At 40.1% G+C, this 16,058-nt stretch overlaps 1 protein-coding gene across 8 annotated transcripts in view; it reads right to left on the bottom strand.

Moving 5' to 3' along the window:
* Window positions 1-13,626: 13,626 nt before the first annotated feature.
* lrrfip1b (leucine rich repeat (in FLII) interacting protein 1b) overlaps window positions 13,627-16,058 on the bottom strand; it is a 33,068-nt gene continuing 30,636 nt past the window's right edge. For all 8 annotated transcript variants that reach the window (XM_056750793.1, XM_056750792.1, XM_056750789.1 and 5 more), the window contains one exon: window positions 13,627-16,026. In XM_056750793.1, coding sequence (XP_056606771.1) covers window positions 15,916-16,026 — 111 coding nt within the window. In that variant the 3' untranslated portion in view covers window positions 13,627-15,915. The remainder of the gene's footprint in view (window positions 16,027-16,058) is intronic.

Consider the following 16,058-nt stretch of genomic DNA (forward strand, 5'->3'; position numbering starts at 1 on the left):
TCTTTGCAGATACGATGATGTAGTTTGCCATGCATCTTGGAAGTTGTAGGTATTGTCAATTTGCGAATAAAGCATTAAATGGGGCCTATGAAAAGGACTTAATTTCCCAGAATGCTTCCTCTCACTAGAGGAACCAGAAGACCATAATTTCAATTCTACCGCCTTTTTGTTGATCATCAATACAGTTCGGTAAGTTGAAACTTTTATTTAAATCTTTTGCTACCTACTCGATTGGTATTTTGTTCATATGCAATCGTTTTTTTTCATAGTTTATCCATGATTGAGTTTTGTTTGTAGAAAACATTTTCACTTTTGTTGGCACTAAATAAGTGGATGTTGTGTTCATTCTTTAACATTTTTCCAACAAGTCATTGTACTTTTGTACAATTTCAACTGAATCTGTAACAATTTGAAAATTATATGTTTCTAATTGGTCTTGTATGTACCTAATATCAGTATTAGTTCCAAAAGCATGTTCTAGTAATTTGGCTTAATACTGACAGCATGTTTTCGAACATTCAAAGTAATTGATCTTGGATTAGTGGATGTGAAGACGCAGTCTGGTGAATGAAGCTGGCAATAAAAAACCCAGGCCAAAACTGTGAACTGGAGAGCTGTAGATGGGAAAATAGGATTTTGTTGTGAGTGGTAAGCACTTACATTAAGAGCCTGGAATTTGTTCATGTATTAAATGTAAAACTCTTTGGCCTGGTGGTGTATTATAGAGTGAAATGTCAGTCGGAAAAGAGTGGCTTGCCCACTTCAGGTTGGTGGAGAGTTCCTGCCTCAAGTGGAGGAGTTCAAGTATCTTGGGGTCTTGTTCACGAGTGAGGGAACGATGGAACGAGAGATTGACAGACGGATCGGTGCAGCTTCTGCAGTAATGCTGTCGCTGTACCGGTCCGTCGTGGTGAAGAAGGAGCTGAGCCACAAGGTGAAGCTCTCGATTTACGGGTCAATCTACGTTCCTACTCTCACCTATGGTCATGAGCTGTGGGTCATGACCGAAAGGACAAGATCCCAGATACAGGCGGCCGAAATGAGCTTTCTCCGCAGGGTGGCTGGGCGATCCCTTAGAGATAGGGTGAGAAGCTCGGTCACTCGGGAGGAGCTCAGAGTAGAGCCGCTTTTCCTCCACATCGAGAGGGGCCAGCTGAGTTGGCTCGTGCATCTTTTCCGGATGGCCCCTGGACGCCTTCCCGGTAAGGTGTTCCGGGAATGTCCCACCGGGAGGAGACCCCGGGGAAGACCTAGGACACGCTGGAGGGACTATGTCTCCCGGCTGGCCTGGGAACGCCTTGGTGTCCCCCCCGGAAGAGCTGGAGGAAGTAACTAGGGTGAGGGAAGTCTGGGCATCCCAGCTTAGACTGCTGCCCCCGGGACCCGGCCCCGGATAAAGCGGAAGAAAATGGACGGATGGATGGATGTCTCTAATTATTATGCATTTTATTTAATCAGATTTTTTAACTCTGTATTTGTATGCTATTATTCTAGAGGCAGTTAAAAGTCCTTCATGTGCACAGATGACTGAGCTGGAGGTCAAAAAAAGTTCCTAAACCTAGGTTTCTTCTAATTGTTTTTGTCTTCTACAGTTGTTTGTAACTGATTTGACTAATATATATTTGCACCTCTGTAAACATACTTTTTGTCTTTAATTTCTCTTGTTTGTTTATTCAGTTTGTTTATTGGTTTCTGTTATTATATTTTGGATGCACTAAATCTTTTACATTGTTTTAATTTAATCCTTAATATATGAATTTAGTTCTCAGTTTATTGTTGCTGTGTTTTTTTTATTGTGTTACTATTTAAAGTATGTGTTGCTTTTAGTTTATTGTTTGACAATATTTGTTGCATATTTTCCATTGTATTTTTATGTTTCCGTTGTATTGTGTGACTTTGTTTTTGTTGTTCTTTTTCTGTTGTCTAAATGTTGTATTTATTTTTGCTGCATTTGAGTAGATTTTATTGTCAGCATCCATTAAACACAATACTTGCATTTGCTTGGTGTCTGTGTTTTTTTTCCAATTATTCAATATATCATTATACATCTCTGGGAGAAATAAGGTATTTATTTGCTATTTGGGCAGTAGAGTAAATATAAAATAACATAGCCATTACTGTGAAATTACAGTACAGCCATATAACAGAAAACTGCACTTAAACTGTACAATTACAGTAAATGGCTGGAACCACTGCTGCCAGAACTGTACTGTTAATGTACGGGGAATTTTTTTATAGTGTACTGTATACGCCAGTTAATGTCTTCTAAAGTTAAACATTTTGTTTTGAGAGAAAGCAATGAATATTTTGCACTTATTTAGTGATTGTTATACTTCATATTAATAGAAACAGACATGCAAGCAAGGTAAGTTTAAATATCTATTCACAGATAATGTTGAATCTCAGTGGTTCAACTAAAATGAGACGGTAAGAAAATTATTAGATAATTTTTTTATTTTCTGGTGAACTATTCCTTTAAACGTATAAAGCATTAAAGTAAAAATCTTGGCCCGTACTTGTCGTGAGCCTCAAAAAGAAACCAAGCAAAGACAGCTAAGTTTGCCAAAAATACTTTTTTATTAAATCAACACGCGGGTCTGTCATGATCCTGCCTCAAGACTAAGAAAATCATGACCAAAAGAGGCAGAATCATGACACTTACTACCATGTATGTGAATTACACATTACAAAATAAAAAATAGCTGTATTTAAATTCAAGCTATTAAAGATGTTTATTCAAATGACTTTAAATTGTAAAAGGTAACATGTAAACCTTTTCTAATTTGCAGAGAATAATGCCCTATTAGAACCTATTACAATTTGCAAATCTGAAAGATGTTATGCTGTTTGGCTCATAGCATACTGGCCCAACTAGTATTATGTAAGCACACAGATAAAGTGATGCTGTCTGAACGTCCTTCGATGAGGATGTGTTGAGGCCCATCACTTCTGATGTCTGGATGCGTATTAGTAAAAAAATTTAAATGTTCGTTGCTGATGATGTCTGGAGACTTATCTATGATCATATCTGGACACCAATCAATGATGATCTCTACACTTTATCAGTAATGATGTCTGAACACCTATCAGTGAGGACGTTTCAACACCCATCGCTGATGATTTTTAAACAACTAATAATGAGGATTTCTTGCTGCCCATCAATGATGATGTCGGGACGCTTATCAGTAATGATATCTGGACACCTATCAATAAGGATGTATGGACATCCATCACTAATAATTTCTGGACAACCATTAGTGAGGATTCCTAGACAACCATCAGTAAGGACGTCTGGACGCCCATCAATGACAACATACAGGCGTCATTCAATGTAAACACATGGATGCCCATCAATGAAAACGTCTGAATGCCCATCAGTAAGGACGTCTAGATGCCCACCAATCAAAACGTCTAGATGCCCATCAATGAAAACGTCTGGATGCCCATCAGTAAGGATGTCTAGATGCCCATCAATGAAGACATCTGGACATTATTGTGTAATTTCTAAGTGATTTTGGACACAAACCAGACATATTTAGATATTTTTTGCATTCACTTGGCACTAGTCTTCACCACAGTTATTATATACCTAAGAAATACCTATTTAGATGTATTTTACATGCACTGGGAACTGGTCTTCAGCAAATCGTTACAATGACAACACTCTACATTGAATTTTGCAGAGGGAAGCAGGTCATGATGACCATTATGTAATTGTGGTTGACAAGAAATAACTCAACAGTATCAAGAAGACTTGTTCCGGCCCCAATCATACCGGAGGACCAAAATTGGTAATGTTCCGCCCCGTTGCTATTACTACAATCTACAATCAGGTCATGGTAACCTTGTGCTGAGCAGGTGGCGAGTGAGGATTATATAAAAATTTGACAAAGATTTCTTTTTATTCATTCATTTATACTGTGGCACGGGTACAGGTCCCAGATCAGCGTCACCTGGAGAACAGGCTGGCAGCAAATCGGCCACACCTGTTGCCGATTACTGCCAGGCATAAAAGGAGCTCACACAGCTCACTCAGGCCTCGCTCTAGAGACAAGGACTAACTTGTTTTCTGCTTCCCTCTCCAGATTCTAGCGAGTGAACTTACCAAAAAGACAGGACTTACTTGGGACACCAGTCAGCCGTGTTCCAAAGACATTAAAGCGGATGACAAACAATTGTGTGTTTTCCTGCATCTTGTCAATAAATTCCCCCCTCTGGGGTTGTTACACCAGCTGACTTGTGTCAGTCAATTCTCTTACCCTGCCACAATACCTAAAAAGTATTCAGAAGTATTCATAGGAACAGTAGGAATATAAGTTGACATATGTGTATCAGTGGAAACATCTTAGAACACATTAAACTAAAAACAATTGCATACAAATTAGTTGTGATGATGATTTAAAGATTTGATGTTATAATCGGTATATCTGTTCAATGATTATTCACATAAATGCACTTTATGTCATTTTAAGCATGTTTAGAGCACATCTTGAGCACTTGTAACAATGTAAAATTCTGAGGCCTAAAAATCAGAGGCCTGAAAGTTTGTGACATGTTGTTCTCTCGTAATTTTGAGTACTTTTCCACTGTTTATTGGGCCAGATCCAGCAGTTTTTGATGACTTCATAAGTATTTAAATTTTGCCCACTGAATTTAAATATGTTTTGAAAATGAGACAATAACGAGCGAACCATCGTTAGATACGTACCTCGTTGCCTACAAAATAAAGTTGGCAGATCAAAAGCATTGCATGACGAAAATAAGAGATAACATGAATTTACCTGATTGGTGTTTGAGGAGTACTCCTCTCAGAAGTTTTGCTATAACAGTAGGCTGGAAGACACTGGCTTTTCAGATGCTCTGCGGAACATCTCACTTTGTTAGATTCGAACAAATAAAGTTAACTCTTTGACACCTGGACCTTCTTTTTCTGAGAGATTTTTTGAACGGCAAAATCAACTTTTGCCACATCAACACCCAATAAAAAGACGTCTAGATTGCCAACGACAAAGATGTCTGTACATTCATTAATAAAGAGGTCTGAACTCCTGTTAATGAAGAAGTCTGGACACCAGCTAATGAGGATGCCTGGACGTTCATCAGTGAAGATGTCTGGATGCCTATCAATAAAGATATGCGATTACCTATCACCAAGAATGTCTAGGCACTAATTATTAAAGATGTCTGGACACCCATCAATGAAGACGTCTGTAAAGCTATTAATGAGGATATCTGGATGGCAATCAATGAGTATGTCTAGACGCCTGTCAATGAGGATGTTTGGACGGCCCGCAGTGGGGATGTCTTGAAAACATTATGAAGAGTTCCACGAAGAAAAGTCTAATAAGATAGGTATTAATGATATATTTTATAGTCAAAAGTCGTGACGTTTGAGTGACTATGTTTAACTAGCAACACCTTGGACTGTTCATAAGAAGAATTCCATCTCTATTTAGTTCCATATGCAAGAATGTTATTATGACTAAACCCTGAAAAATGGCTGCAGTGGAGTAGGTGGGGCGAGACCGTGGTTCGAGACTGGTGGGTCGAATAACGTAGGAGATCGGGAGGATATAAGAGAACGAGCGACCGGACCGTCGAAGAGAGAGGACCAAGCCCGAACATGTTTTACGTTTGTATTTATGTTATTTCGCCGGCGGTCGTCCGTGAGGAGCTGCCGGCATTTTACTTCGTGTTTTTTTTTTATTTTGATTAAAACTTTATTTAAATGTCTGCCGGTTCTACCTCCTTCCTTCCTTTTATTGAATGTCTCTACAATGGATTGATGTGGTAATAGTGCTATGTGCACTATTCTTATGCTTCAGTATAAATTATATCTTTATAATTTGTAAATTCTAACATTTTGTCACATCTTCTATAGGAAAGATAGAATATGGAACCAGGTGTAAACAAGGTATTCAGGTTGCAGAAAACAGCTATAGTGACAAGCAAAATAAGCAAGACTTCTGTAAAATGAAACATCGCCACCTAAGAGTAACTGTTAACTTTTTTTATATTATTATTGAATTGTCAAATTACATTATCATATTGTAATGTGAATTTATCCCCTATCCCCCCTGCATGCAATATATGTTGTCGGAAATAATCATACAATATGTGTCTGACCTTTATAAATGTGATAAAACTATGTATGGATAGTCTATGGATATTTGAAGTTGTTTTCACACTTTTGACTAATTCCTGCTTCATGTTAATCCATCAGTTCATAAGCAGTAAGATTACTACAGAAGATACTTAACAAGGTTGATCCTGAGATGGCTGTGAAGGCTGTGATGAAGGTGTGTTTAATACCACAGACAAATTTGACGCCATATTGAGTGCTGAATTGTGCATCAGCAGTACAGCCATATTGGGAATGGAAGGAATACACATACGCCCCATACACAAACACGTGATTTTTTTATTAAAGTGTCCGAAACCGACAGTTTCTGCATATCTCATGTTAATCTTTAGTACTTACAGAATAGTATCGCACCCTTCAAATATCTAAAGATTTTTTAGTTTTATCACATTTATATAAGTCAGACACATTTTGTACGACTATTTTCGAAAACATATGATGAGTGCAGGGAGGAAGGGGGCCGGAACTAAAGCATGTGCGCACATCTGTGCCAACAAAACACAGACATATGACTCAGTTTCACTTACCGCCTGCGGTTCATTTCCAGCATCATTTTGCGCTGGGACTGCTCCATCTCTCAGTTTCTAGCGATCTCCAAATCCAGTTTTATATCCACCATTTATATGACATTCCTCACTGAAATGCAGTGACCTAACAAACGCAGCTGACATTGCAAATGGAGTGCTCTCTCTCTCTTGCTGGTACACGTGTGCGGATGCTCCTTCTGCCGCTCTCCTTGGTTGACATGTGGGATTTTGGGTGAACTATTCCTATTAAGACTGCAATGTCGAGTTACAGAATTTTCTTTCTTTTGTGAAGGTCCAAACTGAAAAGAACTTGCACTGACATATCGGATATATATCGGTGCCTTTGTGTTGTCTAAGAATGCACACCGATATGTTTTTTGTTTTTTTGTAAGACATTGTAAGACAAAAACTGCTTACAGTTCCCGTTTAACAAAGGCCTATAGTCCCGGCTAAGACATTTTTACTCCATGTAGACTGTGAAATATTAGTTTGGTACATGTAAGCATTAGGCCTATTATGCTTTCATCCAAAATAAACACAGCTTCTCGTTCTTTTGAACTGCAGTCTGCAACGCCCCTGGTCTCACCTCGCAGTCCATTTTCTCACGGACCTCCCTCTGTCCGATACGTTTACGTGCATTTTGGTAGCGGTGGACAGATTCTTAAAGCATGTAGGCTAATCCTGCTACCCAAGCTCCCAACTGCCTTTCAGACTGCAGAGGCCCTTTTTAATCATGTGTTCCGTAATTACGGGATCCCAGAGGACATTGTTTCGGACAGAGGGCCACAGTTTATTTCCATAATTTGGAAGGCATTCTTCAAACATCTACAAGTCACAGTTAGTCTCACTTCTGGTTATCACCCCCAAGCCAACGGCTAGGCTGAGCGTAAGATCCAGGATATTGGGAGATACCTGAGGTCCTATTGACACAACCAGCAACAAAGCTGGTACCGTTATCTGGCCTAGGCCGAGTATGCACAAAATTCGCTCCGTCAGTCCTCCACCGGTCTAACCCCATTTCAGTGCATGGGAGACCCCTCCATCGTGCCAGCTGTGGAACACTGGTTTCGGAAAAGAAAGAGGGTTTGGGATTCGGCCCACCAACATCTCCAACAAGCCATCCGCTGTCAAAAGACCAATGCCGACAACCGTCGCTCACCAACTCCCCTATACACTCCTGGCCAGAAGGTTTGGCTTTCCACCCGCGACCTCCACCTTAAACAAACCTGCAAGAAGCTCAGTCCCAAGTTCATCGGCCCCTTCACCATTCTCCAACAAATCAATCCAGTCACCTTCCGTCTTCAACTCCCTCCACACTACAGGATTTCTCCCTCGTTTCATGTATCCCTTTTAAAACCCTTCACTAATCCTTCTCCCCTTCCTTCCACAGAACCTTGTGTTGAGGTCGATAACTCCCCTCCCCCACCCCTAGATGCTGCCCAGCAGATTTACAGGGTAGACTCCATCCTGGATTCCAGGCGTCGAGGCGGCCATCTGGAGTATCTGGTGGATTGGGAGGGGTACGGTCCTGAGGAACAATCATGGGTTCATCGGGACGATATCCTTGATCCAGCACTTCTCAAGAATTTCACGACAACAACTCCAAACGTCCAGCTCTTCATTCCCGAGGTCGTCCTCATTGTCTGGAAAGGTCCGCTGGAGCGGACCTAGGGGAGGGGGGTACTATATGACCGGCCTTGACCATGCCACCGGCAACAGCGTCTCCTCCTGGATATCCTCACACATTATCCCGGGACTTTTAGTTACACTACAATTCCCAGGACTCTGTGCACTCACTCATCTACACTGATCATGCACACCTGTAACTCTTCAGTCACACCTGCACCCAATCACCCACATGGTATTTAACCTACACTAGCACCACCAGTCTTTGTCCGGTCTAGGTGCATTATACCCTATTGTACTTCCCCTGACTGCCTAGTTTATGTATTACTCTTGTTCCCGTGGATGTTTTGTGTACTCCTGGTCATTATCTGTTTCCTGAGGATGTTTGTCATTACCCCGTGTTCTGATTAAATCAGTTTTACTTAACCCTGGTGTTGGATCTTGTCTGTCTTCAGTGTGTGTGTGTTGTTACATTTATTGTGCCATTTTTATGTCGACTTTATAGATATTTCTGGGAATAAAGGTGGACACAACTATTTAAGAAATAAAAGCATCACAAACCTCTGAGACAGTTTAAAACTTTTTTCACTATATCAATTTCCATAGAGTCAAATGTTCATATTAACCTGGTTAGAACCTACTTGTTAACATGGTTCAGGTGTGTTATTTTCTTTACTCAGAATAGTTTGATTATTGAATGAATATTAAAACAGCTTTACAGTTCTAACTGTTCTAATCTCAATGTTGATTAAATTACTCCACAAATATATGTTAAGCTTGTTAACTCAGCAGGTTATACCAATACCAATTATTTTGTATTTTAGCAAAGTTGTTTTGATTCATATTTTGCGCCGATCAAAATGTGTGGGGTAGACCAACAAATCTTTTGCAATGACTGTTAGATGATAATGGATACAGAAATGGTAAGTTTTCTAAATTATTTATAAACAATTTACTTGAACAGTGAGCTGTTCAAGTAAAGCTGCACTTCTATGTTAATTACTTGATTGCTTATTGTAAGTCAGTTTGATTGTGTCTTTCAGAGCTCCAGTTTGCAGAAAGTTCCTTTAGTTCTGGTTTTGCACCTGGAAAGTTTTGAACTGGATTATGACACGATGTGCTGTGTGAAGACTGATTCCTTAACGCAGGGCGCTTCTCTGACAGACACATGCAGAGCAGCGAGTTGGGCTACGTTCAACACCTTCACAAGGTTTTACAACCTCCGCGTAGAACCGGTATCAGCCCGCGTCTTGCATGGCAAGATGTAGGACCGACAGCTGATAGGGCGTATACCTGCGAAAGCACCTTCCCATAGGTGGGTCAGTGTGCTACTTAGCCTCCCATCTTCCCCCCACGAGGTGAAGAACAGGCATTCCATCCATCACTTAACAATCACCACCTGCAGGCAGGCTGGACAGAGCAGCTCTGCCCCTTAGGCTGGGTACCTTCTGAGTTATTCACATGTAGCTCTAACCGGACCTAGTGCTACCGGACAATGTAACTCCACCATTCGGGCGGTTCCATCTGATGTATCCTCATGATTGGTTCCCACCTTGGTAACCCATGACCTTCCCTAGGTGGACCTCCACCTCACGGTTAACTACTTCTGTCCGCATATTTTTTCCATGAGCTCTCCCCTGACGGTGAGACCATGCGGCTGTCCCTACTAGAACTCCTCCCGATGGTAGGAGGTGGTCTATGTAGTGCGTTCCCCATTCGAAGAAGTGCACTTACCCAGTGGCCTTATGGCACCGGCCCGAAGGTAGAGGGTTCCCGCCTTTTCAAAAAGCTCTGGGACCCCCTGCGTACCTATCCACTGGAAGATTACAATTTCACAAAAGTGCTCAAGTCTGACACGCCCAGGCCAGTCACCGTCACTTTGCTAGAGATTGTGATACGGAACAGCGTTTTGGCGTTTTTCAATAGGAACCCCTTCTGTTGGTTCAACACAACGTCGAGAAACCGACAGAAAGGGAACGTCTTGGTTACGGATGTAACCTCAGTTCCCTGATGGAGGGAACTTCTTGCCACAAACACGTGCCGACCACTGCAGTAGTCGTGAGAGGCTCTTAGGCTCCTCAGAACTAAGGTGAATGAATGCAGCACGCCGTCTCCCTTTTATACCTAATGCATGCAAATTTCATTCGGCAATTTCATTGGCCTTTTTCTAAACTAGTCGAAGTTGATAGGTTCTCAAGGGAGAACCCCATCTGTTGGTTCGACAGAACTTCTCGTTCACTCCATCAGGGAACTAAAGTTACTTCCGTAACCAAGACGTTTTGTTTCTGACACGCAGTGTATGAAGAAAGACCAATCAAAAGTAATTGCCGCCATCTCTAGCTACACACATAATATACATGACATCAAACCACTTGTAAACCGTAATCCTGTAGTGATGGTAGTGGGGTTCCATTTGCTACAATTGATAAACGCGTTTGACCAATAACAACAGACTACACCATCTGACCAATCACATGACACAAGGTTAGCGGGTAGGCGGGGCCTAGACGGATGAATCGCGGAACGAATCATTTGAGAGTCAGTCAACAAGTAAGGTACGAATAACTGTCTATTATTATGACATTATTTATGTACATAAACTTGTTGTTGGACACTCCATAAACCAAAGTAGGACCTAAAAAACCGGGGAGAGGGCATGGCACGCCAAAACAAACAATGCCATGTCTCTCTTCACACTAAAAACGTGGGTACTGCCACAACACAGACACAAGACTACAAAACATGAACAAGAGAGCAGGAACGTGACATTGTGTACTTTGACTACTTTGACTACTTTTTACTCCATTGTTTTGTTTGTTTTTCCGAGCAAAAGAATATATATTTTTTTACTTTTATCCGATTAAAACTGGTCTTGCATATCGCTTCGAAAATGTGTAGTTGGGCCCCGGCTCACAACTTCTGTCTGGGTAGTTTGGTATTGTGGTGCATCGATTAACCACTAGAATGTATTGCTGTGAATTATATATTTAGTCACCATTTGTCCCGTGAAGAGATGCAAAGCATTGATTATTTGACTTGATGCATATATTTATTTAAATAACAGTTTTCTAATTAATCAGATTAAATTGTCAATAAACGTGACGTTCTCTTCTGAAATTCTTGTGTGCTTTACCCTATGTCCTCCACAAATGTATTATCTTTAAAGTTCATCCTCTTTAAAGGGTTTGTTACAATAACCTCCATCTAAAACCACCTACTTCCATACCATGCATATACGGCTAGGCAAAAACCAGTATGGTTCATGAATACGAAACATACAGTTGTGTTCAAAATTATTCAACCCCCAATGCTGTAAATGGTTTTAGGGAATTTAGTGTACATTTGTAATTGTATTCAGAATGAAATCCTACAAGGACTTCTTAAAGAACCATATGCAACTAAAATGACATCATTTAGTTTTGTAATACAGTAGTAAATGTTTCTTTTGTGAATTCTTCATTGACATAATTATTCAACCACTTAAAGACTACCACTCTGAAGAACAGAGGTTCAATGAAGTGTTTTCAATCAGGTATTGAAAACACCTGTGGATATCAGGGAGCAGCAATACAGCCTAATAAGCACCAATTAGGCAGCTTTAAAATGATTGTGATACTCAGCTCCTTCTAGACATTTACTGGTGTGGTTACAAACATGGTGAGGTCAAGAGAATGGTCCAGGAAGACAAGAGAACAGGTGATTACTCTTCACAGGAAGGGCAATGGCTATAAGAAGATTGCAAAGATGTTAAACATACCAAGAGACACCATAGGAAGCATCATTCGCAAATTCAAGGCAAAGGGCACTGTTGAAACGCTACCTGGTCGTGGCAGAAAGAAGATGCTGACTTCGACTGCTGTGCGCTACCTGAAGCGTAGAGTGGAGAAAAGTCCCCGTGTGACTGCTGAGGAACTGAGAAAAGATTTGTCAGATGTGGGTACTGAAGTTTCTGCTCAGACAATACGGCGCACCCTGCGTAATAAAGGCCTCCATGCCAGAACTCCCAGGCGCACCCCCTTGCTGTCCCCAAAGAATAAGAAGAGTCGACTGCAGTATGCCAAAAGTCATGTGGACAAACCACAGAAGTTTTGGGATTTTGTTCTGTGGACTGATGAAACAAAATTAGAAATGTTTGGGCCCATGGATCAACGCTATGTTTGGGGGAGGAAGAACAAGGCCTATGAAGAAAAGAACACCTTGCCTACTGTGAAGCATGGCGTGGGGTCAATCATGCTTTGGGGCTGTTTTGCTTCTGCAGGTACTGGGAAGCTTCAGCGTGTGCAAGGTACCATGAATTCTCTTCAGTACCAGGAGATATTGGATGACAATGTGATGCAGTCCGTCACAAACCTGAGGCTTGGAAGACGTTGGACCTTTCAACAGGACAATGATCACAAGCATACCTCCAAGTCCACAAGACTTAAATCCGATTGAGAACCTCTGGTGGGACTTAAAGAAAGCAGTTGCAGTTCGCAAGCCTAAGCATGTGACTGAACTGGAGGCTTTTGCCCATGATGAATGGGTGAAGATACCCGTAGATCGCTGCAAGACACTTGTGTCAAGGTATGCTTCGCGTTTAAAAGCTGTTATAACTGAAATGAAATGAAACTGTAAAAGGATGTTGTACTAAGTAGTAAGATTGAATGTCACTTGGGGGTTGAATAAAACTGATAATGATGTGAGCTCAGAAAAGACATTTGTGGTTATTTCATTATAAATGTTATGTTATATTTGTCTGACCTACACATGCCTCTTTGATTTAATTGTAAGCAGGATGACTGAATGATCATAATCAATGTCAAACCGACCAAAACAATCAATTTCAGTGGGGGTTGAATAATTTTGAACACAACTGTAAGTATGACAAAAACCTGTATGGTTTACTGCTTCTGCCGAAATTTTTGTGTTATGTATTTAGACACATTATGTGATATTTTACATGGACATGATGACTTTAATTTAGGCAAAATAGGCTTTATAACAAACGGTTTTCTGACCTTAAGAGTTTTCACGCAACCGGGCCCTGGCACTTGTGGACTTAAGGTTTTTTTAACAATCACAATGGACTATGGTTTCAGCTAAAAGTCCTGTTTATCATTCTGATGAAGAAGAAGAGGACGGCCATAAGCCTAACATGGTGTGTTGCTGAAAGTTACAAAGCCTACATGAAATTGAACCAGAAAGCAGAAATGACTTCCCAGTGCAAAAGAAGTGCTGCTGTTGAACACCATTGTTTGTAGGTATAATAAACTGAAAAATCCATATAATAAATCTTGTTTGTACATAAATACAAATAAATATATAATAAATAGTACATAAATAACAAGTAGGTCAGTGTTATTGAATGAATTTATTTCTTGCTATGCCATGTCATACCAAACAGCTGTAAACAAGTCATAATTTACTGTAATGTCTGTTAATTCCAAATTTATACGTTCTTTAGATCGCATGTTCGTATTCAGTAAAATTGTGTGTTAATGAGGTGGTGCGTTGTCTCATATGGTTGCACAACAGCAAAACTTATAATTATCAACTCATTAGAAAACCGTTTACCCAGCAAATATAACAGCATGACAATCACAATTATAGCTGATTTCAAAAATGGTGTATGTGAACTTCTTGTGTTAATGAAATGGTCAGTTTCACAGGGAAAAAAACATTATTGCAAAAATACTCCATTTCTTTACAAAATATGGTTCCCTTTCTGTCTGATTCTCGACTTTGGGTCGAACCGACTGATGGGCTTTGACTTGAGAACCTATCATCTTCTGACTAGTTTTGAAAAGGCCAATGAAATTGGTGAATTAATTTGCATCAAAAAGAAATAAAAAAAAATGCATTCTGCATTCATTCACTGAGAGCCTCTCTCAACTGCTGCAGCTGGTGGCACGCGTTGTGGCATGAAGGACACAACTGCTTGTTCTCTCCATCAAGGAACAGAGATTACATCCGTAACCGACAGATGGGGTTCCTATGGAAAATGCCACGGCACTATGCCGGATCACAATCTCTAGAGAAGTGGACAGACCGAAGATGACAGAAGATCTAGAATGGGTCCCCGCCCTTCTTGGGGACCATAAATTACAGGCTGTAAAACCCAATGAACATCTCGGCATGCAAATTTAATTCGATATTTCATTGGCCTTTTCAACATTAGTCAGAAGATGATAGTTTCTCAAGTCAATCCCCATCTGTCGGTTTGACACAACGTCTCGTTCCCTCCATCAGGGAACAGAGGTTACATCTGAAACCAAGACGTAATTTGTATAAACTTTAAATGCATTAGTGGTACACTCTGTCAATGGGAGACCATGATTGAAATTGTTATAACAGCCATTTTCAAAAAAACAGCTGTGTGTTGTGTTAACAAAATATTTACAGACTTATGGATCATATCTTTAAAGGCTGGTGTCGTCAAATGTCCATTTAGCCTTCAGACCATTATATATATATATATATATATATATATATATATATGAGCCATGATCTGAGACTGTACTTGACATGAAATAGAGTTTTGCTAAACTGTGCTTTTGCTAAACTGATCACCACATACAGTATATCTACAGGCTTAATACATGGAAAGGAAAAGACCGTGTCTTTTTTAGTCAGTGGTAAATGTACATTTATCTTTTGGCCCACATTACTTAAATAAATGTAAAATCTGATGTGAAACAGAACCAATACTTTTTCAACAATAAAAAAGTAGCTTCAGCCAATTGAGTAACAGGAAAACGATTGAAATATTTTAAAGCTTATGAGGATCTTTCTTATTGAATTGTATAAGTATGTTCTTCAATATGTTACAAAACCATTGCATTTTGAACAAAAATTAATAACATCTTATGTACACAAACACACACACACACACACACACACACACAAATAACTATAGCATGAGTTTTTCATGAAACAGTTAGCCTGTATAATTTCAAAGTGATGTATACACGAACATGTCTGTTTTTAAAACGGCTCACACGAACAAGAAATAAAACTATTTTTTGTTCAGATGTCTATTTCTGCATCTGATAGCATACATTGTATATCTCACCTACACAATGCCAGGGGATTAACCTGCAAATACAAGCATTATCTAATGATTGTTGATATCCACATATACATTTTTAACCATTTCCAAATCATACAGAGAAGTGGAACACTGATGCTGGAATAAAGTGCAAAATTCGATAAGGTAAATCAAAGTCCAACTCCACTGATTTACTAACGCAACATGCTGCCAAAGCCGTGCTCTGCTTGTGGGTGCTTTGGTCTGAGGTCCACAAAGCAGTCCGGTCAAGTCAACAAGTTTTAAAAGTTCATGAAGGACCTAAATTCTCCAAAGGTCCCTTTGATGAGCCCCAGTTTAAATATCTATGATATGTCATCTGCTTAGAATTTTACAAGCAGCCAATTGGAAGCTGCTTGAATTAAAGTTTGACATTAGGCTTGTCAGCCATATTTCAGAATGTCACAAGGCCTGAATTAGCATGAATATGACTGGTCTAGCTTTATTAAACTGTTCGTTTCCATAAATGATTCAGTTTCATACAGCTGGCAAATGATTGGTGCCAAAGGGCGATAAGAACCATGCCCAGTTATCAAAGTTGGTACAGGTGGGCATCACTGCTGAGCCAACAGGGCACTCCGATTGGCTTTCATCTTCTCTAGTCTCTTCGTAAGGTGGCTGTTGGTTGCTTCCAGCTCATCTACGCGGTCTAGTGCAGATCTCAGCTATAGAGTACACGTGGCAAATATACATTAGA

The sequence above is a fragment of the Triplophysa dalaica genome, chromosome 6, assembly GCF_015846415.1.
Source record: "Triplophysa dalaica isolate WHDGS20190420 chromosome 6, ASM1584641v1, whole genome shotgun sequence".
Classification (NCBI taxonomy): domain Eukaryota; kingdom Metazoa; phylum Chordata; class Actinopteri; order Cypriniformes; family Nemacheilidae; genus Triplophysa; species Triplophysa dalaica.